Source organism: Leptonychotes weddellii, chromosome 15, assembly GCF_054177405.1.
Source record: "Leptonychotes weddellii isolate Sample4059 chromosome 15, ASM5417740v2, whole genome shotgun sequence".
Lineage (NCBI taxonomy): Eukaryota > Metazoa > Chordata > Mammalia > Carnivora > Phocidae > Leptonychotes > Leptonychotes weddellii.
Window position 1 is genome coordinate 3,373,304 of NC_138383.1, and position 26,709 is coordinate 3,400,012.

The 26,709-nt window shown below is 56.2% G+C and overlaps 1 protein-coding gene across 11 annotated transcripts in view; it reads right to left on the reverse strand.

Moving 5' to 3' along the window:
- Positions 1–26,709, reverse strand: part of PGS1 (phosphatidylglycerophosphate synthase 1) — a 42,340-nt gene that overhangs the window by 7,810 nt on the left and 7,821 nt on the right. For 2 of the 11 annotated variants that reach the window (XR_014140349.1, XM_081804356.1), the window contains exons 1-9: positions 25,831–26,411; positions 24,899–25,088; positions 21,847–21,924; positions 20,099–20,198; positions 18,798–18,987; positions 17,949–18,127; positions 15,306–15,827; positions 6,178–6,326; positions 1,903–2,031 (exon numbers count right to left, since the gene is read on the reverse strand). Coding sequence is in view for 6 of the 11 variants with exons in the window: in XM_081804356.1 (XP_081660482.1) it covers positions 1,912–2,031; positions 6,178–6,326; positions 15,306–15,827; positions 17,949–18,127; positions 18,798–18,987; positions 20,099–20,198; positions 21,847–21,924; positions 24,899–25,088; positions 25,831–26,009 (1,707 nt within the window). In the remaining 5 variants the exon portion in view is untranslated. Of the gene's footprint in view, positions 1–838; positions 1,280–1,348; positions 2,032–6,177; positions 6,327–15,305; positions 15,828–17,948; positions 18,128–18,797; positions 18,988–20,098; positions 20,199–21,846; positions 21,925–24,898; positions 25,089–25,830; positions 26,418–26,709 lie in introns of those variants that run through there. The other 9 variants (XM_081804358.1, XR_014140353.1, XM_081804357.1 and 6 more) reach the window with 9 other exon arrangements.

Consider the following 26,709-nt stretch of genomic DNA (forward strand, 5'->3'; position numbering starts at 1 on the left):
GGGGGGGGGAGCACCCGGTGGGAGGAGCACCCGGCGGGAGGGCCAGGGCAGGCCTGAGGTGGTTAGCAGAGACAAAGGGAGCAGCTGAGCATGGAGGACACAGGCCCCGATTGCTCAAGCCGGGCTCAAGCCGGGCCATGGCACAATGTTGACTCTGGTCCCACAGAATCTGCAGGAATGTGAACGCTGTTTACCAAAAGCCTCTCTCCAAACAGAAACCCAGTGCCCTGGCACATTCTTTTGGCTTCTCTAGTCTAACTGTCCCACAGGACAATTTAATAACTAGTTTGAAGACAAACAGTGTTAACGGACGTGCTGCTGCCCCGGAGCAGTGTGGCCACGGCCACCAGTCCACCCGCTTCCCACCCACTAAAGCCTGCAGATCTGCCGGCCCTGGCGGGGAGGGGCTGCACTCGCTCTCAGCCTTCGCCGAGGCTCCCAGCACTGGAGCACCCCATGCACACAGCCAGGCTGTGCGGACGAGGCCAATCACGCCTTCCAGAGCCCACGAAGGGGACCATCGGCAGCCGCCAGTCCTCGGGAGGGAGCCACGTGAAGCGGCTTCCAGGGCAACGTGCAGAGTGGAAAGCAACCCGCCCTGACAAAGGAGGAGCTGCCATACCCTGGGGCCCGAAGGCCTTCTCTCAGGAAGGTCTTTCTCTGTGAAGGTTCAAGCACCTGGAGATGTAGAGATTGGGCAGCAAGGTTTTGAAATCTGCTCCTGGAGACATAGGGCAGTGGCGGGGAGAGGGGGGCACCCTGGCCTGTGACAAATCTACATGCTACGTGTTTTGAAGATGCCCTGCTGTGAGATGACACAAACCATGTTTTAGGCAGATGCAACAAAAATGAGGTTCATTCTTAAAAAATTTGCAAAGAAAAAAAAATGAGGGAAACCCACAGATGAAAAGAGACTTAGGTGACACATCACCATATCATACAAGGTCTGGACCTTACCCGGAACCTCAAGTCAAACACACAGAAAAATTTTAATAAAATAAAAAATATAAGGCGAACTGAAACTGTGAGCACGTTCGGGGTATTTGATGATACTAAGGTATTCTTGCGCATGTTTCAGTCAGGGGTAATACTGGTACAAGGTTTGGGGTGGGGTTTTTTATGAGACTTTATATTTGGGGGGGTGGCAATATATGCATATTATCTAGAAATACAGACCAGTATGCAAATGTCAGAAGAAACAGGAGAGTCAAAAGTGGCTGCTCGGGAGGCAAGAGAGGCAGGAACTAGCTGCTCGGTGTCGGATCTCTACCATTTCTTTCTAAATTTGTATATTATTGGAATAAAATAATAAAATAAGTAATGAAAATATGGAGGAAAAACTAAATAATGAAATTAAATATGTTTTTGTTTTAATGAAAGAAGCCCGGCACCAGCACCCAAGGGAGCCCCCGCTGTGCAACCGTGTGCACCCCTTCCCCGCACCTGGGCTGGCTGCCCAACATCCCCACCCAGAGCCGGGAGACGGGTCCCCTCTGGGGCCATCCGGGGGGCGGGCAGGGTCACTCGGGAGAGGCCCCTCCTCTACCGGCAGCCGCACAGCCAAGCAGCAGCCTGGGTCAGCCTTGCTCGCGTCCCACCGTGGGCCACAGCCGGTGGCTCCGGGCGCTAAGCGGAAGCCTCCATCCCTAGTGGCAGCTCCTCCCACGTGGGCAGAGCATGTCCTGTCACCGAGCGTCCCTCCTGCTCCCACCGCCCTGGCCGCCCGCTCAGTGATGCCAGCCTGGGCCGCAGTGCTGGCGTGAGGTGACGGGGCCACCCAATCTAGCTCCAGGCCTGGAAAACTCTGGTGACAACCATGGTGACCCGCGGGACAGAGGTCGTGGGAACCCCCTCCCCCAAGACAGAAGCCCCGGCCCCACACGTGGCCTCGCAAGACAGCACCTGTCGTCCTCAGAAGAAGTTCTTAATCAGCGGAGTCACCATCTTCACCCACAGCTTCACCTGCCGACTCGGCTGCTCAAAGGTAGCGGACGACACCACACCTGAGCGCAGGTAGAGCTGCTCCTGCTCCTGAGGGAGAGGAACAAACAGGCATTAGGGTCCCCCACAGCACCAGGTGACATGGCCCATCAGCCCCGATGTCCCATGTGGAGCCGGCTTGGGCGCTGGGGCGCAGGGGTGCTGGGGCGCCAGGCAGGGGAGGCAGCCTGCGAGCCGCCCTGTCAAACCTGCCCTAGCGAGGAAGCTAAGAAGCCCGCGTCTCTACCCTTTTAAGACCAACATGTGTGTGGAGTAGATGACGTGGAGTGAAGTAGAGCTGGCAGAAAAAAAGCACACAATCACCCTCACTAAATAAGGCTGTGCAACTTAAAGACACGTTCTTGAAATGGGAGGTTTCTCTTTTCTCAAGTTGGCAAAAAGCTCTTCTGTCTTGCAGTGACCCTGAGCCGAAAGAGGCCATGTGCTCTGCTGCCGGAGACGGGGTCACGGCATCTTCCCAGAGAGCAACTTGGCAAAAGGTATCAAAGCCTTAAGAAGCGCCCCTTGCAGGAATTTATCCCAAGAAAAAAGCCATGCACTCCAGATCTCTGTGTGCTGCCATCTGTCACAGCGACATTTATGATAGGGAAAAATGGAAACCACCTAAATGTCCACAACTAATTAAAGATAATAAACCCGTGTGACGAACCAGCACGCACCACACGCTGATCGTGTTCTAGAAGACGACACAGAGAATATAATCCTAATTTCATTAAAAAGACCGGTCACGCCTTTCCACACACCGAGAACAAGAGGGAATCCTTGGAGTGACTTCAGGGACATCGCTGAAAGCAGAGGCAGGTGTCTTCCAATTTTTCTGAATTTTTACAATGCACGTTTATTTTATACTTAAAAATGGGTTTGAAAACACTTGTATAAGCCTTCTCTTAAACTGTGCTCAGAATCTTTGAGAGAAAACACTTTCTTAAACAATACACCCTCCAAGTCCCGTGTTTCCTAATTAGTAAGGTATTTGACGAAGTGGTCAGGAAGTGATCCTACTGGTTCCCACCACTCGGGGCTGAGAGGGCGATCACTCTCGATCTTGCATCCCTTGGTCTGGAAAATACCGACTAGCCCGCGCCATCATGAGGACCCGACAGAATGGCCTTGAAAACAGGGCCCGCTGTGAGCCCAGGAGCGCCAGAGGGAGCACTGGGATGATGCTGCTGGACCCACCCGGGGAGCTGAACGGGCTCTTCCCTGGGGGCAGGGATGACCCAGCAAGAACGGGGGACAGAGGACTCGGCGGGAAGTGTCCACAGCTTTCCCGTCCAGGCAGACCCAGGACCCCGACTTTCTCTGCATGGTTTTCAGGCTCATGCCCTCTCCACTCTCTCGGAGCCAGGGTCCATGCAGCACTTCCAAGCCAAGCGGGCTCTTGGCTGCCAGAGGCGAGGGCCCCGGGCCCTGGCTGGACGTGCCTGACGGAGGAGGCGCCTGGGGCCCGGGGGGCGAGCCTGCAGAATTCTCCACAGACCCAGCTCCAGCTTTATGCTTTCAAACAAATACTCAGCCAAGATTTCAATTAAATTACCAGAAACACTTAAGGTTCCTCACAGACCCCACAACAGGGCTGGAGAAGGAAGTCAGCTGATCAAAGTTACAATGCTGTTCGAGGGGGTCTTTCTCAGGTCACAAGTGGTAAACCGTGTTCTCTGAACAAAACCAGGAAGCTTTCAGTTTTTATAGTGCGTACTAAGTGAAGGGAGGGGCTTCGGATTCTGATAAAAATATCTCTCCATTCCCAGTGCGATACAAATAGGGCCCTTCCCTGTATCTTCCCGAGAAGACAGGGAGCAGGGACACGGGTGGCCGGGGTTCTAGGGACTTTCTGGGCCGTGGGGAGGTTGTGTGGCCGGGCAGTCCAAGGACCAGGCACTGTAGGGCCACCTGGCAGGAGTGGGGGGCTGCAGTCCCAGCATCTAAGTATATAGGTGGAATTATCTAGAAACACGTTTCTGCATTTCAAAAGCACAGAAATCAGTGTGCCTCGGAAGAAAGGAAGAGCTGCAGGGGCGTGAACTGCCACCCTCCCACAACCTAAAGCCCCTGGGATTCAGGTTTGGGAAGAAAAGGAAAATATCCCAAATATGTCATTTGGGAAAACAGTTCCTGACCACAACCGGCCCAGCTTCTCTCCAGATCCAGGATGTGGGTTCAATCCCCTCACTCAGGAGGTCGGGGAGAGGGGCCAGTACCAGGACCCTGGGCACAGGCCTGGGGGACTTGCCCCCACAAATCAACCCAGATCTCTGGGGAACTGGTCCTGGCCTGAGGCCTGGTTCACACCCACAACTCTACTGCCCCAGGGCAGGGGCTCACAGACCGAGGCGTCTCTGCAACTGGTCCAGAAGTCCAGTAGACCCCACTGGGGTGCGGCCCTGCCCCTCTCGCACCAGTGACTCCGACTGGAGCCTCAACTGTGAGACCTCCTCATTTTCTGGAAGCCTCACGGTAGCAAGAAACCTGCTGAGCGGCTCAGATTCCGCACTGGCCACCCAGAGCGCAACCACCGCCACTTCCTCTGGCCCCTCGTCGTGAAGGCCTTCCCGGCACCACGGCCCCACTGGGCCGCCGACAGGATTCCCAGACGGCAGAAGGCAGGTCCCAGGGACAAGGCAGTTACCGTGTCCTTGTCCAGCAACAAAGGCTCCCACAGTTTCGCAACAGTCATTCCCAAACACTGGAGAATACAAGCTCCACAAAGTCAACAGCCGAGGCTTCTGAGGTCTGGCCCACAGCAGCGTTATCTGTGTTCCTGTGACTCAGGAGGGAAGCTGGCCCCCTCCATGGAAAGGCTCTGCCGTAAAGGTCACAGACAGGAGCGCACGGCACCGCCCCACTCTCACGTGCACGGCACGGGGCTCGCACTCTCCCACAGGCCACCACACACGCAGTCCCACAAAAGCACTAACGAATTCTCAGCAACTTTGTTTTTCTCTAGACAGAAAACAAAATATTCCACCACAGAAGGACGGCCGACATAGCTGCTGACCCTTGGGGAACCACCCTGCATCCCTGCCCCAGTGAGGAAATGGGGTTCTCCCCCTGCTTCTCTGGGCCGTTAGCCAGCCGGCAGTACGGGGCTCAGGCTCTCCAAGCCCAGCTCGAGAAAGGGCTGCTCTCCTCACTTCCAAGTGGCTGAGAACACAGGCCCAACCTGTATCTTCCAAGGGGAGCAGGTGGGTCCTGGGCTGGCCACCTGCGCCCGATGTCCAGTGCACCCCACAGGCTGAGCCAGCCAGAGTGGATTAGGTTTCCTGAGCCCCCAGCTCCCATGCTCAGGAGAACACTTGCTTCTCCCCCTCATGGACAGAAGGACAGAAGGACAGAAGCCCTATTACAACTGTGAGCATGAGGACAAGAAACTCCAAGACACTGGAACTCCCCAAGGAAAAAGGGACCTGCTTTGCCGATCACCATCCCCTGGCCAGGGGTAAGGTGCCAAGGCAGCCAAGAGTTTCTGCCCGCCCTCACATCGCCCACCTCCAGACTCCGCACACCCGCAGGCCCTCCGCGCCGTTCCCAGTGCACCCATTCCCCAGCCAGAGCGCCCCGCAAGGAGACAATGTGGAGTGAGACAGAATCCAGGTGACAGGTGCACACGGACTCTACGGCTCAGAGACGGAGGACGGGGCTGCCCATGCCCTTGAAATTACTCCCCTCTCCACGAAGCCCCTGTGCACGGGCGCTCAGGCTGCTTCCTGAGGCCTGCCTCTTCTGTCTCTACTCACAGAGGCGGCTGGCGCCCTGAGTGCCCGTTCTGCCTTCCCGGCCGGCCTGCGGAGGTCCTGCTGGTGGTCCTGGGGCCTGAGTGAGCCTGGCTCCTCCCCCACACACCCGCTACGGCTGACCTGCATTCTTGCTAGAGGCTGGGGTGTCCGGGTGAGTGAACAGTGCTCTTGCCCGCACCGGAGGGAGCTCTTGGGGGCGTGGGGCAGGAGCGGCTCAGCGGAAGGGGGGCAGGAGGGCACGTAGCTTCTAAGGGCGGACCTGTGGCGGGCTTCTCTTGGGACCGGCCTTCCGGCCACCAGCAGGCTTGTGAGGACTCGGGTTCTTTCTCACACTCAAGATGACAGCAGGGACCGTTCTCAGGGGACGCAGCAACTCAGGCAAGGCTGAGCACCCAGCTACCCCCCACTCTGCCCGGGAAATCCCATCGTCCCGACCAACCTGGTGAAGCTGCTGCTGCAGGGCCCGGCTCTCCGTCACTATGGCGATCTGGGCCTCCAGGTCCCGGTGAACCGACCTGTACCCAAAATTAGGAGAGCCAATCAACGTGAGACAGGGCAGGCTGCTCCCTGCCAGGTACAGCCAGAGGCCTGCAGGGAAAAGGAAACGTGCAGACAGGAAATGAGCACAGCATCAGCCAAGAGCCTCTCCACGCTTCGTTCAACCTAAGAGAAAAGCAGCCCTGCTGGGAACAAGTGGTCAGACGCTGCATGGAGGGCAGGGACCTGGGGCGGCCCGCGTTCCTGGGAGGACGCTGCCTCCTCTCTTGCCCAAGCACAGCGAGAGGTAGGTCCTTCAGGAAGCCCCGGGAGGCCTGTGCTCAGGTTCTGCTCTCACCACCCCATGCTAACCACAGCCCCTCCCAGAGATCTCAGGGCCTCTGATACCCGCTCTCTGAACTGCCTTGGCCACATCCCGGCCATCGGAACGGGGAGCCCACCCTGGCCAGAGGCTCCATGGTCCTGCCACAAGCACCGAGGGGACAAAGTCCATACCTGCGTCTCAGGAAAGACACCCCCACTGTGCTAAGAAGAAGCCTAGGGAAGAGCAATCCTCCTACCCAAGTCCGTGGGCATGGGGCTGTTCCACAGGGGCGGGGGATACAAAGGCTCTTGGTAAGTACAGGTTACTCCATTCTGCATCTCTTCCCACCCAGGGACACACAATTCTCCATTTCGGGCTCCTGACACACCACACCCAAAAGGACATCGTCCCTGAGTCCCTAGTCCCTGCTAGGGACTCAGGGCCATCCAAGCCAGACACCTGAAGTCCACTAGAGGCCAGTGGAGAAGAGAACCTAAGAGGTCCTGTAAGTTTCTATCCCACTGGGATAGAGAACACCACTTCCCCTTTTCTGCTAGGAAATGAGCCGGCTGACAGCACAGCCAGACAAAAAGCAGGACATGGTATGACCAGCCATGGGGTAGGGGGACGGGGTCCTGCCTCGTCCCCCAGCATGCTGACATGTGCGTCGTGAAGGCTGCGGATTGTCTCAGAATCCTAACCTGTCCCTCGAAACAGACAACAGGCAGCTGGGTCTGCTGTGCACCTGGTCCCCCACACTGTCCCCTCCCCCAAGTCCCAAGGCCTGCTTGCTTGGGAGGCCGTCACAACTACTTCTCCTAAAGAGACTACTCCCAAAACCTGACCTTCCCAGGACATCTGTTGCCCCAGACTTCCTTTCTCCCAGGGGAGCCCAAACTTGGGTCTGACCTCTGTCTTTTCCTCCACACTACACCCTCACTAGCACCAAAAACGCTCAGCCCAGAAAACTCAGCCTATTGTCCGGTGCTGAAGTTGGCCCCGGCTCCGTGCAAGGCTCCCCTGATCAGAGCCAGCCTCCTCATGCCCTCCCACCACCGCTGGTCTCCCCTCTGCCAACATGACCCTTTCAAAGGGCCCACAGGCACACATGACCATCATGAGCAAATCAACAACATGTAATACACACCAAGGAGCCTAAAATAGAAGGCCATTTCCTAATTCTCACTCAGAGCAAGAGCATTTCCAAGAATACCTTGGGTAAGAGATGACGATGCTCTGCTGTCTGTTCCTGTAATGTGCTCGACCCTCACCCCCACACGGGGCCACATCAAAGCCGCCTGCCTGCCTGCCTGCCTGTGTGTGTCGTTCAGACAACTGTACCACCCCACGGGGCCAGTGCTGTGTAGGCAATCGTGGGGCTCACCTTATCTCCTGTCAAGAGACCACAGGGGTGTGCCGGCTGGCCCCTGGCACTGTTCCACATGCCTGGGGAGGTCTGGGCAGAATGGCTGAGCCTTGACCGCTGCAGTGCTGGCTCTCCTCCTTTGCTAGGCTCAGCCTCTCCCACCCCACCTCTGCACAGAGCCTGAGGCTTGGGGCCGGGGCCAGGGCCAGGGGCAGACCTCCTCCAGCCTCAGAGCTTTCCAACGGCCACTGCTGTTCCAACTCTTGTGATGTCACAATCTGAAAGACTCAAAAGCACCGGGGACGCTCAGTGCTCCTCGTCCAGCCGGCTCTCCAGAGTCCGCTCAGACAGGGACAGAGCACACACACAGCAGGGAGGCCCGATACCCACGTGGCTGATGTAGGCTAAAGCTGATGTGAATCATGCCACCCTCGGTGTGTCCATCCAAGGCTCCTGGACCACAGGGCCTGCTGGGCAAGACTGAAAAGACCTGGTCTTAGGCGTATATTTTATTTCTGAAATCTGCCTAAATGTAGATCTCTTCCTCACAAGGCAACCTAGGGGCCAGCCATGAGAGGCAGTTGGCCCAGGCCCGGCCCACGCCAGCAGGTCTTCGCACCACTGCACCCCAGCCCCGAAGGAAAGCTCTCTCTCACTGATACACGTCCATGTGCTGCACAGAGGTTGCCTGGGCTCTACATTTCGTGAGACAAGAGCTTCTCAGCCCTCACCCGCCACAATCACCCCACTGGGAAGGCACAACAGACACCTGTCTTCTTTCGGCTTTTGTCTCTGGCCCAGGCTGGCCTCGGGAGAGCATATGCAAGTGATGGGCAGCACGCATTTTGAACCTATTGGCCACCTTGGTGAGGCCCGCAACCGCCCCACTGCTTCCCCTGTAGACCCATGTGGACTGTGATCTTTCTCCATCCAAAAGGACATAAAGACCACTGATGTTGAGGCCACGTGGTGCTGTGCCCCAGGAGCTCAACACACCGCCCCATGAACAGCCAGCCCTTCAGGGTGCAAGCTCTCCAAAGGTGGGACGTTTCTGCTGCTGGGCCAGGCTGGGAGGACAGCCAGGAAACCTTCATTCAGGGAGGGACTCAAGAGGGTGCATCCCTCACTGGGAGCCTGAGCACACTGGGAGGGTGAGGGGCAGGGCGGGGGCTCTCGCACTTCCCAGCAGGGCCATAAGCCTGTTATCAAGCCCAGGGCCTGACCTTTGTGCCCAACACCTCTACCAATCTAGGACCCACCAGACTGGGAGAGACTCCGCAGCAGGAGCGACAGCACGGGAGGGGACTGGCCATGGGCAGTCCTCAGCCCCAGAGGGAGCGTGCTGGGGATACACAGATGACTGAACTGAGTCCCAAGACTTCTGCGGGCTCCCAGCTCCACAACGAGAACCCTCACTGCCTGCCCCGGCTGCTTCTTGTGCTCTGCCCGCGCCTACGGTCCCTCCTCCACACGGTCCCAGCACCTCGATGCAGGGTAAACCAGATGGCCCAAGGGCTCCCACAGAGCTCCCTCACCAGTCCTCTGAGCTTTTCCCATGGCCCGGCCGCCTTCTGGCCTCACTCCCTCCAGACCTGCCCCCTCACTCCTCCTCATGCCTAGCATGGTCTCGGGGCCTCACATTCCTGGGCCCTCCACCTGGACCCTCCAGCCAGGGTCTGTGCTCAGCAAGTGTCCCCTCCGCAGAGAGGCCTTCCCAACCACCCTCCCCCCCGCATCTAACAGACCCCCATCGGCCCGGATTCCTCCTTCTGCTCTGGTCTTCTACATAACCCATTTCCCTACCTGACCTTATATTTGAACAGATGAATCTGTTTGTATCTGCTTCCTGTTAAACGAAACAGACGCCTGGGGAGGGCAGGGGCTTTGTCTGGTCCCCAGTGACTGGTTCCCAACACCCTGAATGCTGCCTGGCACACGGCAGACTCTACATAAATACTTGTTTGAACAAAATAAATGAGGCTAACGGTGATCTTCCAACACACGATGATAAAATTAAGTACAAAAAACTGACTTCTAAATCAGGAGCTCACGACTATTTCTGGTGGGAGAACTTCCCTGAGGCTCTCTCCAAGAAAAATGTCAACTTATGCCCCCTCCTTCACCTTTGCCACAATATTCCGCGACAAATTTCAGAGGATTCTCAGACCCCTACAAAAATACAAGGGGACAGGAGACACCACAGTCCCGACCTCAGAGGGCTAAGCACTTGCCTGTTACACTCCGGGCCACTTCCCGAGGCCGGGAGGCCGGGCCTGCCCCTCCCCCGCAGAGCGGTCAGTGCGGGTGCGGCCCCGCCCCAGCGCACACCTGTCGGCGCCCGGGGGAGGCACGTGTGCCCCGGACACACAGGATGGAGCTGCCCCAGCTCGCACTGCAAGCTCACCTTTGGGCACTATGCCAAGCCGCCTGTCGGGAAAGCAGTAAATATAGTGACAATTCTCACAATCATTAACAGATTCCTCTGTCAGCAGGAGCCAGAAATCTCTTAATCCAATGGCCTGCCCCGCCCTGGCCACACACATTGGGCTGTTAGTGCTAGGGTACTGCACCAGATGAGATCCAAGGCAACACCTCAAAGCTCATTTTCTGATCCTCCCCTGAGACGTCCCCCAGCGTGGACGTGGCCCCTGCCCCAAGGGGCTGTGTGCCTCTCCAGCCAGAAGTCCCGCGACGGCACCGGGCACAGCTCAGGCCCACTCCTCTCCAGGGAGCAGGAGACGTGAGAACCAGGCCCAAAAGACACATCTGTCATCCCCACTCAGGCTCCTCTGGGGCTGCTGCCTCCCCAAGACCTAGAGAGATTAGTTCGTTGGCACATGACAGATACAGTGCTTACAACCACTGACAGCCATTGTGCACCTGGCTCCAGACCCCGCTGTCCACCAGGACCAGGTTTAAAAGGCAAATCCCTGTAAGCCACCGAGATGTCCTTCAGTAGGTGGATGGATGAATAAACAAACTGTAGTCCATCCAGACAAGGGAATGCTATACGCACTAAAAGGAAAGAGCTATCCAGCCATGAAAAGCCGTAAGGTTTAAGGACCTTAAACGCGGGCGCCTGGGTGGCTCAGCTAACCCGCCGACTCTTGCTTTCGGATCAGGTAATGATCTTGGGGTCATGGGATCGAGCCTGCATCGGGGAATCTGCCTGAATCTGCTTGTCCCTCCCTCTCCCCCTCTGCTCCTCCCCTCACTCTCTCTCTCTCTCAAATAAATAAAATCTTTAAAAAAAAAAAAAAAAAAAAAGAACCTTAAACACCCATTACTAGTAAAACAGCCAGTGTGAAACGGCAACAGACGGTGTGAGTCCAACTGTATGACATTCTGGGAAAGGTGACAATATGGAACTGTCAGAGTCAGGGACAGACAGGAAGCACAGAGGATGTTCAGGGCAGTGAAAGCTTGTGTGACACTGTGATGACAGATATATGTCCTCACCCGCGTGAGCCCATGAATGCACACCACCAGGATGACCCCAGATAGAAGTGTGGACTCTGGGGGATGACAGTGTGTCAACGCCGGTTCATCAGTTACGAGCGTACTCTCCGCTGCTGGATGCTGACAGCGGGGAGCCTGGGCGTGAGTAGGGCGCGGTGTGTGAGAAATCTCTCTACCTTCCCCTCAATTTTGTTCTGACCCCAAACCACTCTAAAGAAATTAAGTCTTTTAGGGGCATCTGGGTGGCTCAGTCATTAAGCATCTGCCTTCGGCTCAGGTCATGATCCCGGGGTCCTGGGATCGAGCCCCACATCAGGCTCCCTGCTCCGCGGGAATCCTGCTTCTCCCCCTCCCACTCCCCCTGCTTGTGTTCCCTCTCTGGCTGTGTCTATCAAATAAATAAATACATAAAATAAGTATACATCTTCACTTAAAAGGCTAACTGTAACTACACGAGCTGTGAACTGCTGTGCTCGGCACCAAATGCAAAACAAATGAAAGCACAGATTGAAAAAAAAAAAATACAGACACCCAGCGCCAACTCAGGTGACCGTCCCGCAGCATTCCAGGTGCTTCCAGCTCACAGAGCCTCAGTGCACCCCGCCTATGGGGAAAGGAGTGAGGGCCAGGCCACAGGAAATGGCCCAGGCACGAACCTGAGGGGCTGCTGGCGGCCTCGTGTCTAACACGGACCTCCAGCCAGCCCGCCCCCCAGCCACCCCTCCAGAGGTCAAGAAGATGCAGCTAAGACCTCCAGCTTCAGCAGTGTCCTTCAGGGACCCACGGGGCGGGGGCAGCAACAAAATCACAGGTGACAAGGACACCTCTCCTCCCCAAGAGATGCAGGACCCCCCCGCCCCCGCCCCAGGCCCATCCACCAGCAGCCCACTTGCAGCCCATGAGCCTCTGGGCCCTGTGTGTTCCAGCGCCCACCCCACGACCCCCAGGGCCACCTCCCTCTTGGCCACTAGAAACCCCGACAGAATGCATGTCAGGTCACCGTACTCTCCTGAGGGCGAACCAATGCCATCACCCCGTGTCACACAGAGGTTGGACCAGGTCCCTCCACGTTTGCCAAAGGTAAATTTGGGCTGAAAACTAGGCTTCAAGAATCCAAGTCTGATGGCCTCTCCAGCCCATTGCAAGTACAAGGGGCTCCCCTCCCTCAGCTTTCTGAATAGGTGGCCTTTGCAAAAACCCAAAGAAACCTTAACAAACCACGTTGCAAAAGTCTCTCGAGTACATGCCTTTAAATAGTGGAAGGTTTCTCTGGTACTTCGAAGCAACATTAAAATGACAAATACTCAAGTCGGCTAAGGCATCAGCAAAGCACACCAGTGAGACGTGCCTCTACTCAGGAGCCCACCAAACAGAAGAATCACTGCCTCCACAGGAGTCACCTCCCACAAGGTCCTTCCAACGAGGCATCTGAACCCACCGCTTGATATGCCCCCATCCTTGATGAGCCGGGAAGGACTGAAGGATACACCCTAGTCCTTGGAACCTCCTGCCATCAGGCTGAGCTGCTATCCACTGGCACTTGCTGCCCGGTGTGGTCACTTCCATGAGGAGGATGCCTCCTGCCAAGCGTGCTGGCTGCCCGCGGGCAGGGCCCACGCAAAGTGTTCCTGCATCACTTCACCCCATGGGGTCACCATCAGGTTCAACACCGAGTCCCTCCCTGACTGACTGGGGTGGGGGGGGGGCTGTTAGAGCCACAAGGATGTGGACGCTGCGAACATGGGACCCCGGTTCACTCTCCTCACCAAGGGCTTATGGGAGCACTGGGAGCCGAGATGAGCCAGGCCTGTCCTGCAGGAGTGTGGGTAAGGCTCAGGGTAGCGGGTGCTCAGCCCTCAGCAGGAATAAACCGACACACCACCTGTACCCAGCACAGGCCTTGCAGAGAGTAGACAGCCAGTAAACCCAACCACCCACCCCAGCCACCACCTGGGCTGCCTGCTCCTCTCCTAGGCTGCTTTGGGGAAAATGAGCATCCAGGAATGAACCAGAAAAGGGGGCTGACTTAAGGACCCCCCAACTATCGATCTCAATCACAGGAAAGGACCCTGGCCTCTGACTTCAGCACTGACCGACCTCTGACCTCTGACTCCTGGCCTCCCTGCTCATGTACCACATCCCCCATTCCCTCTCTCTCACACACACTCTCATTCATACACACACACACACACACACACACACACACACACGCACACGCACACGCACACGCACACGTGGCCTGGGATTCCTGGCCTTCCCCACTAATCCAGTGCTCCCAAAGTGCAAGGCCCCACCTGGGGCGGGGCAGAAGCATGCCTGTCCGGGAACAGGTGAGCCACACTGGAAGAGCCGGTTGGGTGTTTCTGTTTCAACAGTAAATGGGGGAAGGAGGGGGGAGGGTGTCACTGCTCACTTATCAGTACTGCCCACTTCAGGGAAATAACCCACGGCCCAGTCAGAACCATCAGGCCAGGCTGAGCTGGGGGGCCCCAAGTGCCCCAGGACAGACGAGGAGGGAGCGCTATCTAGGCGTCCCCTGCACTGCTCCCTAGACACATGTCCCCTCCAAAGAACAAAGCTTCCTCCACCTTTCAGCTCAGTCTTCAATACCACGTGCCCAGGCACCTTCGCCGTTCTCATAAGGAACAAAACCAACCCTAAAATACTTTCCACACCTCGTCCCTGGTTAGCCCTGCCAGCCCTGAGGCATCTGACCACCTGCCTGGCTCAGCCCGACAGCACAATGAGGTAGTCCACTTCCCACACCCAACGAGGCCACCTGCCCAGGTAGTGGGCCTCCCAGCAGGAAGTGGGAACCACCCGGGAGGCCAGAAGCTCTATCAGTGATTCTTAAGGCCTCAGAAACTCCTGGGGAGTTGTTTTGTTTTGTTTGAAAAAAAATACCGCATTGGATTTGTCCCCAGAGAGCTGGATTCAAGAGACCGAGGAGGGCAGTCTGGGCTTTAATATTTCTTTTAACGTATCCCCAGGTGAAAACCACTGATGTAAAAAAAAAAAGACTTCGACCCAGGCAATGATCCCAAAATGACCTCAAATCTAAACAATGCAGACAAGTGGCTGTGGCGATCTGCAGGCTGGACTCCCAGGCAGAGACCAGAGACTGAGAGAACACCACCCCCTCCTCCATCAGCCCTTCTGCAAGACTCCAGGACCAGCCCAGGAGCAAAACAGCCTCTGACCACCAAAGAGAAGCCAGAAAAACCACACGTCACCCGTGGCCAGAGGCTCTCTGCGTCGGTCACTTTTCTTCAGCCACAGGACTAAGCAGCTCGGTTGTGTGGCCCCTGGAGCATCAGGAGGGACTCCGCCCCACAGGCAGGTGCCCTCAAAATAGTGAGCAGCAGTGGGGATAATCCCTCTGCTCAGCATAAGGTTTTAAACCCGTTTATCGCCGTCTCAGACCGCGGCCCTGGGATTATGGCACGCGTGGGCTGCCCCAGGAATGCACTGATGCCTGTGGGGATCGTAATCCACATGCAGTTCAGACCATGACCCACGTATGAGCAGCGCCGCACGGCTCAGAATGGAAAGGACGTGGCCTCGACTTCCTCAGCTATGGAAAAAAAGCTGAGGATTCACAAAGAGGAAAAAGAACCACAGTGGGGAGGGAAAGACTGAGAAACCAGACTGTTTAATACCAAATAATTCATCCCCAACACATCCTCTGTCCCTGAGAAGGGCCCAGCCGATGCAGGGGAGACCGCCGACCAGGGAAGGCGACGGCATGGGCCTCTCCACCCCCACCCCCCGAGAAGTTCCGTGCGCACTTCCTGAAACGGCCACCCATGTCATCCGCGTTAAGTTCTGGGAGCACGAGAGGGAGAAATGTGCACAACTGAAACTCTCAGATAGGAGGTGGCACGTGCACGCGGCTGCCGGGAGGACGAGAGAGGAGGAGGGCCCGGCGCTGACTGCATACCTTTGGCGTGGAACGTCCAGCCCCGCCGCCAGTACTCCTGCAGCTGGACCCGCTCCTGCTGCCCCAGGCTGCACACCTCACTGAAGAACTGTCGCTCGATGTGCACGTACGCGGCCGGGATGGCCCCCGCCACCCCCTTGGCTCCGAAGAAGCCGTTCACCTCCGGGGAGGCCAGCAAGATCTGGTACTCGGCCCGAGTGCCCAAGACCAGGTCCATGTAGGCCTGGGTCAGGTTGAAGTAGCCGGTGGTGAGATAGACCTTGGCTCCTCGCTCAGCCTCTGTCAACAGGGTCTCCGTGACGATCTCGTCAATCTGGATCTCAAAAGGCTTCATCTGGATCAATGGGTAAATCCAGGTATCGGGGGCTGGCCTCCGGTCCCCGGCAGCTGCTGCGTCCTCCTGAGTCAAGAGGGAGTCGCCATGAAAGGTCTGGGCGTGCAGCACTTGCTGGCGGGCCCTGGCCGAGTTGATCACATCCATCACCCTCTTGTTGGCCGCCCTGCAGTATGCAGCCCGGTCACCTGTAGGGACACACGGGAGGGAAGGGTGAAGGAGGAAAAGTGGAGGCTCTGGCTCTTGCCTGCACGGGGACATGGCAACAGACAGGCAAGTGCAGATGCCCTGACTGACCATCTATGGACATGCTTCAATGGAGCACTGGCCCCAGGCTCCAAGCAAGGCTCCTCCGTGGATATCAACATCCAAGGAAAGGCCATGAAAAGCCTGCGCCAGGGAACGGGAAAAGGCCTCTACCAGTTCCACTTATAAAAAGTTCATTTTTTTAAAGATTTTTTTTTTAAGTCATCTCCACACCCAATGTGGGTCACGACCCCAAGATCAAGAGTCACTTGCTCTACCATGAATCCAACTGAACCAGCTAGGCGCCCCCCATAAAGTTCAAAAACAGGCCAGACTACTTGAGGGCGACAGAAATCAAGGGAGTGGAACCTCGGGATTCAGGGCCTGAGAGGGGACCGGAGGGCGCTTCCAGGAGCCAGCCCACGAGGCACACGCATGTGAACTGCACGCCTATGGGTGGTGTTCAGCGTGTACTTCAGCGAGAAGGTTTAACAATAAAGGTACATGTGAGCGTGAGCCACAAAGCATGGGCACAACTGTGGGCTGAGCAAGCGCCACATGGTGGGACAGTGGGAGCGGGGCCCCCAAGGTGCAGCACGTGGACAGGCAGGCTGGGACCCTGCATGTCTACACAAGACACTGGGGACAGGTAGCTGTCCAGACACACTGACAGACGAGAAATGACCATAAATGCTATCAGCAGATGACAACCCTGAACACTAACGAGCCAGCATCCAACCTGAGAAGTGAGGATAAAACCAAAAGCACAGTGTGAGCGGGGAGCAGGCAAAGAGCAAAGTTCACAGAGTGACAATGATGGGAGAACAGAGAATGTCCACACTGCCCAGAGCTGGCCCTCTGGGAAGCTGCAAGCCTCGGGGAAGGCTGAGCCAGAATCAAAGAGGAACAGGACAGGACGCACTCACGCACTCACAGCTGGGGACAGGGCCACACGTGAGGGCCTCTGGGGGTGGGCTCCGGAATAAGCAGAAGGGATGGCCTGTGCGAACCCTCCCTCCCTGACAGCAGCACCCACGGGGGGAAGAGGCAGCCACTGGCCCCACCATGTCTCAGGCTGTCCTTCTGAGTGTCACGAGTGTCCCCTGCATCTGTTCGCTCCTTCTGAGTTGCCCTGATCCCCTGAGTACACCTGCGCCTGCCCAGGCACCCCTACCTGCCCCCCGAGCATGTTGACCCATCCTTCCCAGGACGTGGGGCCTACTTCTCTGGACATTCATGCCTGGCCTGTAAAGTTAGACCAGCGGTTGGCCAGTGTTTCCTGCATGGGCCAGATATTAAGTATTTCAGGCTTTGCGAGCCAAAGGACAAAACTGAGGAAAATACATAGGCACTCATATAATGAGAGAAAACAAATTTCCACAAATTTTTTATTGATAAAAATTCAAAATATCATAATAATAACCGAGGATCCAGGCTGGCAGCAGGCAGGGCAGGCACCCCGATCACATACTGGCTCCAGGGCTAGGGCTCCCCTGGGCGCCCAGGACAGGGGCTCTTCTCCTTATAAGGTCAGGGTCTACCCCTCCCCACATTGCTGACACTATTGCAAATTCAGCAGCAGGCCTTCCCAAAGGCCACCAGGAAACCACAGGAATCACAGGAATGCAAATGCCCCCAGGAACACTAGCTGCCAGGGTTTGCCTATTTCCAGGGAGCAGAGCTGAGGGCTCTCCCATTTCACTTTCCAGGCAGGAGGCCACAGACCTCAGTGGAGCTGAGAGCCACAGAGCCTCGGTGCTCCCCACTGGGGAAGTGGCCCTGGGGAGGGCAGTCAGTCAGCAGGCTACTTCCTGTAAGTGTAGGCCAGGCCCCTGGCTCCCTCCCCCAGGCCCAGGCCGAAGCCCACACTCCCACCTTCCCTGGACCCACAGAGCATGACTGGTGGCCAGTGAGTCACCTCTGTCTGGCCTCAGAGACAAAAGCAGAATGAGGCTCTGCCACCCAAGTCTCGCCAGCCCGCAGCAAGGCTCCCAGAGGTGCGCGCCCCTCAGCCCTCACCCCTACCCACAAGCTCGGGAGGGCAGCAGAGCCCAGGACCGTACCTTTGTAAGGGTGCACCATCCCCTCCACCACCTGCACTGTGTCATCCCCCTGCAACTGCAGGGACACGTCCCCCACTGCGTCCACCAGCTCCGTGAAGAAGTCCGCAATCTCGGGGCAGTCCTGCAAGAACACGTAGCGGTCCTGGCGGTTGGTGAAGTAGGAGTCGCTCAGGTTCGCGCTGCAGGGAGGAAAGAGGTGGGTGAGGACTCAGGCTGGAGAGGATGCGACAGCTAATGCCCAGGAACAAGCGGGAGCAGGGCGGCGACAGACACGGGTCAGGACCCCACGGCGGCAGCAGACCCTGAGCGTGGCCACTCACACAAGACAAGGCACGAGTGGCATGAGGTGACACAAAGGAGGGAGTCACAGAGCCCCGTCCCTGAGGCAACAATCAGCTGGGAGAAGAATGACATTCATAAAGCCAACTACCCCCCGGGGCTCATCACCAGGGCCCAAGTTTCAGAATCAAAAGGACCCGAACTGTCATGGTGGCTCTGTGGTTTGTTTCTTCCATGTTCCTGGCTCTGCCTAAGGAAGTCATTCGTCCTCTCTAGTCTCCTGCGCACTAAGTGAGGAAAACACTACATGGGTCCCCATGAGGATGACCTGTGACAGCACACCTAGGCACAGAGGAGTGGCTAGCATCCAAGAAGTGCTCAAGAAGCCAGGGCTCCCTTCTGAGCACCCCGGGTGGGCTTCCAGTGGCCACAGCCAGAGCCACCAGAAGACAGTGAGGCAGTATGACAACTAGACTAGAAACGTATGACCACGTTCCTTCTCTGTGTTCCACTAACCTCCACCCTGGACGATATTAAGGGGAAGCCCTTGAGGGAAGGCAGCTAACTCACCCGCTCAAGATGACATTGTTGTCAAAGAGGTACACTTTAATGTGCTGCAGGCCGATCGTCTCATTAAAGCGCTCAGGGATCAGGAGCCGGAGAAGCCCACGGAGGTTAGGCGTGTGGAAGAGAGAGACGCGGACCTGTTCTGGAAACCTCTGTAACAGCGGGAGCAGCATTGTGCGGGAGTTCTTCCTACCTAAATACAGGGGTGAGCAAAAGAAAAAGGACCGGCGATTCACATCAGAAAAGATACTGTGCCTGCCGGGGAGGAACCGCCTACCATGGGCCCACATTTGCCTGCGTTGCCCATCCAAATCAGCCAGAACACCTGGCACAATGGCGAGCCGGAGGACCTCAGACCAAATTCTGCTCTAGACACCAACATGTCTCAGAACAAGACTGGGGCGGTCGGGGCAGCAGACATCTGCCATTTTAGCACCCAGCACCCATTCGCCCTCCTCTCCTGGGAACCATACCCCACCTCCTCCTAGGGGTACCACCCTACTCCACTCTTGGCGTTCCTACTCTGGGTAATGATGGCTCTACCCTCCCTAAACTCACACCCCAGCTCCACAGGAGGGCACCCAGGCCTGGACTGGGCCAGTCAGCACACGCCCGGTGCACGGCCCATGGCAGGCCACTCAGAAGCTTCGGTCTGACCCTCGGGAAGCAGACTCTCTTCCGATGGACAAAATGTCATGGCCAGATGGGCCTGGGGCTTCCACAGGCCACCACACAGAGTCTGAGAATAAAGCCAGCCCAAAGGAAGGAGGGCCATGGGAGCCTGGGTGGCTCAGTCATTAGGCGTCTGCCTTTAGCTCAGGTCATGATCCGGGTCCTGGGATCGAGCCCTGCATCGGGCTCCCTGCTCAGCAGGAAGCCTGCTTCTCCCTCTCCCACTCCCCCTGCTTGTGTTCCCTCTGTCACTATATCTCTCTGTCAAATAAATAAATAAAATCTTTAAAAAATAAAAAAATTAAAAAAAAAATAAAACCACAGAAATTTAAAAAAAAAAAGGGAGGGCCAGCAGATGGGCCCTGGTGACCAGCCAAACCCCCAGATCATGACCCACCCAAAGCAGGTCAGTCATGGGAGTTGAAAACTGCCTCTTTTTTGCCCAAGTTGTTTTTTCTTGAGCTTCCAGTCACTTGCTACAGAAGGAATGCTGATGGACAACCCAGGCAGTCTGGGGGCTATCTTCAAACATCCTTGCCTTTGCTGGGGGGGGGGGGGGCGGGGGGGAGCGTACTCCTGAACAAGGGCTCTGAAAAAGGAAACGTCAGAGGCAGGGAGTGCACCAGACCCACCTCTTGAGCCCCGTGTGAAGTCCAAGAGGATGGACACCTTGAGGTCTGAAGGGAACTTGGCTTGGAGTGACTTTTCCAGAGTGCTTTCCAGGCAATCTACCTATCAAGGAAAGAACCCCAAAAGAACAGAAGTATAAGACTGAAAAAGATGATTATATATTAAAAGAACGGATTAAGGGGCACGTGGGTGGCTTAGTCAGTTGTCGGCTTGGTTGTCAGCTCAGGTCTTGATCTCAGGGTTGTGAGTTCAAGCCCCACATTGAGCTCCATGCTGGGTGTGGAGCCTACTTAAAAAAAAAAAAAAAAAAAAGGATCAACTTGCCAGGTAACGCCCCCCACACCCCCCCACACATCCTCTTAGAACACACACATGGACCATGAGCGCTCAAGAGTCAACACCATGAGACTTCTTCTGAGACCAGTAACAGTAACCAGAAGGTGCCATGTGGCACCCTCGTCCAGCCGGGCCTCTCAGGAAGAGAGGGTCTGTGGGTCAGAGACATGATACCCAAGCAGTCTGGACCTTGCCACTCTTGGAAAGGCTCTCTAAGACGCGAGCTCTCTCATGTTTCAACAGACAATCCCCACAGCCACACAGCAAACAGTGCCTACACATGGACAGCCTGGGTAAATATTTGCTGAACCAATGAATTCAAGACACAACCTGCCCACTGGCCACTCTCCATGAGCTGGACATGACATTCTTCTCCCGGAAGAACAAACAGCCTTCCCAAGCTTGCAGCTAAAAGCGTGTCCTGAAGACAGAGGGAGACCTCCCTGCCAGGGAGGGAGAGGAGAGGACAGACGTGCTTCTGCTGACCCCCCTTCCCACCATTCTCTGCACCCAATCCCTGGCATTTCTTAGCTCCTACCTGTGGATGTCCAGACAAGGAGGAACCCAAGAAACACTCAGGCCCACTTCACAGCCTCAGAGTGGAAAGCCATCCCAAGAGTCTCGCCCACACTCACGTTAAGTCAGCCTAGAGACGGCGCCCGCGCACCAGAGCATGCGCTGGACTCACGCCACACGAAGCTCGCCCTGAGCAAACTGGCGGTGTCTGCTCCTTCCCACCCTGCCCATCTCACGACAGGCGACAAGTGTGGTGTGACACCAAGCCCAGGGGGAACAGACAGGCCACAGACCTGGCACCTGACCCCAGCCCGACCCGCGCTTCGGTTCATTTGTCTAATACAGGGTCAGAAAATCTTTTCTGCAAAGGGCCAGGCAGCAAATACCCGGGGCCTTGGGGGCCAGAGGGTCCCTGTCACAACTACTCAGTTCTGCTGCTGCAGCAAGAGCACAGATGCAGACAATACATTCGTGAGCAAGCACGGTTGTGTTCCAATAAAGCTTTATTTACGGACACAGAAATTTGAATTTCACAGGCTTTTCCTGTATCACAATATGCTCCTCCTTTTGTTTTCCAGTCATTTGAAAACGAAAAAACCATTCTTAACCCACAGACCATACAAAAACAGGCAGCGGGCCGTAGTTTGCTGAGCCCTAGACCGGCAGACACAGCAGCCTCGGAACCCCGGTGCAGGGTGGGGAGGACGTGAGAGCGAGGATGAGCGCCGCCCGCCCCTGCGCACCCCTCACTGGCCCTCCTGACGGGGCCGACCCCCAGCAGCGGCTGTGAGGCGAGGGCCAAGACAAGGCGGCTCAACCCCAACTCTATGGCGCCATGCGGCCGGAGGTGCAGGGCGATTCACTGCTGCCATGGGGACCACCCCACCTCAAACCTTACCAGTTCCTGTTCCAAAGGACCCGTCCCCAGGTAGAGCGACGCCATCACCACGCGTCTCTTGGCCACCTTGATCTGGCCCTGAAAGAGGAAAAACGAGTCACAGTCATGGCTTCCACAGCTCACTGAGGAAACCTAACAAGTAACGCTCCGGGCCCAACTTCTGGTATCTGAAGCTGATGGTAACCATACAAATAAGGACCCACGATCCTAATTTAAAATACTCCCCCTGGGGCGCCTGGGCGACTCAGTTAAACGTCTGCCTTCGGCTCAGGTCATGATCCCAGGGTCCTGGGATCGGGCCCCGCATCGGGCTCCCTGCCCGGCGGGAAGCCTGCTTCTCCCTCTCCCACTCCCCCTGCTTGTGTTCCCTCTCTTGCTGTGTCTCTGTCAAATTAAAAAAAAACCCTCCCCCTGAAAGACACGACCTAACTGTTCGAGACACAACACAGCCATTGAAAGAATGAAGGATGTGTGACAGTGACCTGACACGATGTCCACAGCGTACTGCTGGGATGGAAGCAGTCGCTGCCCCGGGTGCAAATCACCTGGGGGTGTCACGTGGGGCACGTGCAGGGCACAAGAGCGCGGTCCCTGAGGTCAGAGCAGAGGAGGGGAGTGTGAGAGCCAACGTGCGTGACACTCTGCCCTCGTCCGCACCTACGTGGCTGGGTTTCCCAATGAGCGGGCACGTATTTCCTCTGAAACGCAGAAGGGTCCCCAGGCACAAGGACAGAACAGACCAGCACTCAAAGATGACTGTGTCACCTCAGTCCCAACAGGCAGAGTGCTCTCTCTAGACCTGCTCCAGCGTGGGGAACGATAGACCCCTCCAGGGCTCGAAGCATCCTGCCCCAGGGGGGTGACAGGCATAGAAAGATGGGCAGCATGCCAAAGGTCATGCTCTGGAAGGAGAGGCAGGAGGGCCAGACCTCGCGGGAGGAGGGAGGCAGAAAGCAGGGCACACACCTGCTTTCTGACCCAGGAGGGATGCGGCACCCACAGCCCACACGGCCTGCACAGGAGGGGCGCCCCGACCACAGAAACACACCAACACGCTGGCACAAGGCCTGCAGACCAGGAAAGCACGAGAGAATGTCCCAAGTCCACCGTCTCCTCTGTTTGGTTATTTGGGAAGCGGATGCCTGCAGGGAACGCCATTACACAGAGGGAACAGTGACTCTGGGAAAAGGCACCTCGGCTCAGGCACTGCAGCAAGGGCTCGCAGGCCAGGCAGACGGCAGGCTGCACTCCCCTCTCAGGGAACAAGGCTGCTCTGTGGGCCCGGGGAAGACATACATCCCACTCAGCGCAATCCCTGCGTCAGAATCTGCCCAGGGCTCAGTTCAAAGGGCAAGAGAGAAGGGCTTCCTCCCAGCCTGCTGGGCCAAACCCTGGGGCCCTTCCTGCCTCCACGGCCCCACCCAGGCAGGTGCGCAGATGGGGATGGCCACGCAGAGACTCAGCCAGTCCTTCACCCGGAGTTGACTAGAACACAAAGAACTGCCTCTGCAAAACCTGTTTCTACAAGCCAAACAGAGAACCAAGTCGGAGCAAAGAGCAAACCACCTTAACATAAGTTCTCCACAAAAAAGATGCACAGGACAGATGAGCAGTGCAGGGAAGTGGGGAGAACACATAAACAGACAGACACAAACACGCACATGCAGAATGCATTCTGGAAAGAGCCAGTCAGAAATTAAGCTAACTGTGGATCTACAGAACAACAGGGCAAAAGGAGAATGTACACGTATTCGAATCAAGTACAGTTCATTCTGCAGAAAAATTAATCTCTACGTGTATTTCCTATTATCTACTACCATTCTGCCTGTCTGACCTCATCATACCTTAATTCAAACATCATTGCTAATTTGAACCCAGAGAGTTCATGTTAACAAAAATTAATCAGCTTCGGGGTGCCTGGGTGGCTCAGTCGGTTAAGTGTCTGCCTTCTGCTCAGGTCATGATCCCAGGGTCCTGGGATCGAGCCCCATATTGGGCTCCCTGCTCCGCGGGAAGCCTGCTTCTCCCTCTCCCACTCCCCCTGCTTGTGTTCCCTCTCTCACTGTGTCTCTGTCAAATAAATAAATTAAAATATTTTTTAAAACATTAATCAGCTGGGGCGCCTGGGTGGCTCAGTTGGTTGAGCGGCTGCCTTCAGCTCAGGTCATGATCTCGGGGTCCTGGGATTGAGCCCTGCATCAGGCTCCTGGCTCCGCGGGAGGCCTGCTTCTCCCTCTCCCACTCCCCCTGTTTGTGTTCCCTCTCTCGCTGTGTCTGTCTCTGTCAAATAAATGAATAAAATCTTTAAAAAAAAATTAATCAGTTTCAAATTACTTATTCCGATTAGCAGTTTCACCTCAAGTAACTAGATGGGCCACAAACACCTGAGTACTGAAAGCTCAACCCCCCAAATGCAAAGGTGAGCATCTCAGAGAAGGCACAAACTTTAGACAAAAGTCACAGGAAAGAACAGGGATCATAAGGCCTAAAACCAGGTGTCCAACTTTTCCAGTGATCCGTAAAGCCTCTTCACCGAACAAGAGAATTCCAACCACTTCCTACACATCAAATCTCATCCATGGGTCACAGCTGGGTCTTCATTCCCCGTATGCCCCGCCTCCCAAGATGAAACCGCTATGTTGGAGATGTTTGCAGGGGCAGGGGTGTGTCGTGCCGTGACTAGAATAAGGTTCCTTTCTCCCCAGACATCGTTAGCAGGGACGCCCACCTGCCCTCACTAACCTCCCTTCCAATGGAACCAACGGAATCATCTGTCCATAAGAATCAAAATCTAGGAGCTGCCCCTCACTGCCCACCCACTCTGAGCTACTCTACCTGAGACGTTAGCCATGCAGAGGAGCCTCTGATGACGGCACAACTCAAGCATTTGTGAGGCTGGAAACCTAACAGGGAGAAGAACCCACAGCAAGAAGCCGAGCAGCCATCAGAAACTTCCAGAACAGAAGGCACTTCTGCTGAGGTCTCACCCAGCCTCAGGCCCCCAAGCCTCTAACTCCAGCGTCCATCCCTCTCTCCCGCGCACATAACTTACCTTCATGAGCTCAAAAAACTCCGCCGGGGAAGAAAGCACCCTGACGTGGGAGCTGGAGACCCCGAACTCTGGGACCAGGTTTCGGATCCACTGGAACCTGTGCACACCCTCTGGACACAGGCAACAAGGAGGGGAGGTGACTTGGGGGACAGTCGGGGACAGCAAAGGAGCCAACAGCAGCCATGGTGACCTGGTTAAAGAGACACGCAAAGGGTCATACTTCTCCAACACTTCCTCAGAAGTCTCTCTCAGCTCCGGTGGGGGGACGGAGGGGAACGGAAATTTTTTTTTTAACCAATTTCCGATTCTCTAGACCATTTTAAGTGAGCCCAAGTCAAACTCTGCAAAAGGGCTTTTCCTTCAGCCCCTACTAATTGAGCAACTTGAGAAGTGCCAATGCCTACAGCTAAACCCCAGCTTGCAGTTGGCTCCAGACAGCTCCAAATCTAGAGCAGCCACAAGTAAACTCATGGAAGCCACCACACGGGTAACGCCGGGCTGCCGCACCAAACCCCTGCAGAAAGCCACTGGCGGCCACCTGGAGCCAGGGCGAGTCTGGGATGAGGGTGACCACTGCGACCCAGGCCCCCAGCTACAGGGCTGCGACAATAAACGAGGCTTTTATTTAGGGAAGGACCCAGAATAACTAAGTTTTCTCTTGAATACTCGGCTGTGGAGAGAAGAACTGGAGGAAGAAGAGCCTGGGGGAAGGGGGCACCATCTCGGCAGCGGCGAGAATTGCCCCCTCAGCCCTAGACACGTCGTCCTCGGGGCTCACGCCGCATAAAGCTGCACCCCTTGGCCCCCGCAGCCGGCTCCACTCCACTTAGGCAGAGACAGCAGCAACCAAGGTCCTGCCCATGGAACCACACATCCGCTGCCCACCAGCTGCGACCCCCCCATTCCATAGAGACCAGGGAGGGGCAACACACCCAGAGCCCCACACAAGCCCGGCCCTATTCTCAATTCCAGCAAACAGCAGCAGGAAAATCCTCTGCAGTGCGTGCCCTTCTACTGCAGCTCTGAGAGGAACTCGGGAAAGGGCGCTTGCGCACCCCAAGGCCTGAAGGGTCACAGATTCCAGGAAGATGACTTCATTCACTTGCCTCATGATAAAGCGCAGAATCTTCCCAGGGCCCTGCAAACGTCCCTACACAGACGCCAGATGGCCCACAGCTGTGCTTCCCAGAAAGCCCACTGGTCTGTCCCAGCCGACTCACTGCCAAGAAAACTTTAGTCAACGGTTGAAGGTAGCAGCTCTCTAGATCCTGGGAAGCCGGGGGCTGGCCTGGGGCCCCACGGTGCAGAGTGGGCAGAGCAGCTATGCTTTCTCGCTGTTTCAGAGAGGGGGTGACGGCACTCAGGGGGACCAGCTTGCTAAGGTTCTCTGGCTTCCAGGCGATGAGCAGCAGCTTGCAAATGAAAGGCTTAGATGCGTAAACTAGGGATTGCTGCCTCGATTTCCCAAACTGTAGGCCTTATTCCTGCTGTGCTCAAAGCTAACTTCCAGGAGGAGAGGGAAAGATCCTTCAGTCCAATGGAAAACCACGAGACAATGGGAAAGTCTGCACAACACTCTATCAATGTGAAGCCCCAGAGGGGGCTTAAAGTCTAATATTCATTAATTAAACATGGTCTATTTGAGGTGGAAAACCCCACAGCAGCGCCACACCAACGGATCTCCCAGCCTCACGGCACTTACCTCTCTCAGCCCATATGAAAAAGAACCAGAGCGACCGCTAAAACCCACCCCCCCACCACCACGCCGTCAGTCCCGCATCCTTCCCCTGGGCCAGGAGACTCCAATGGGC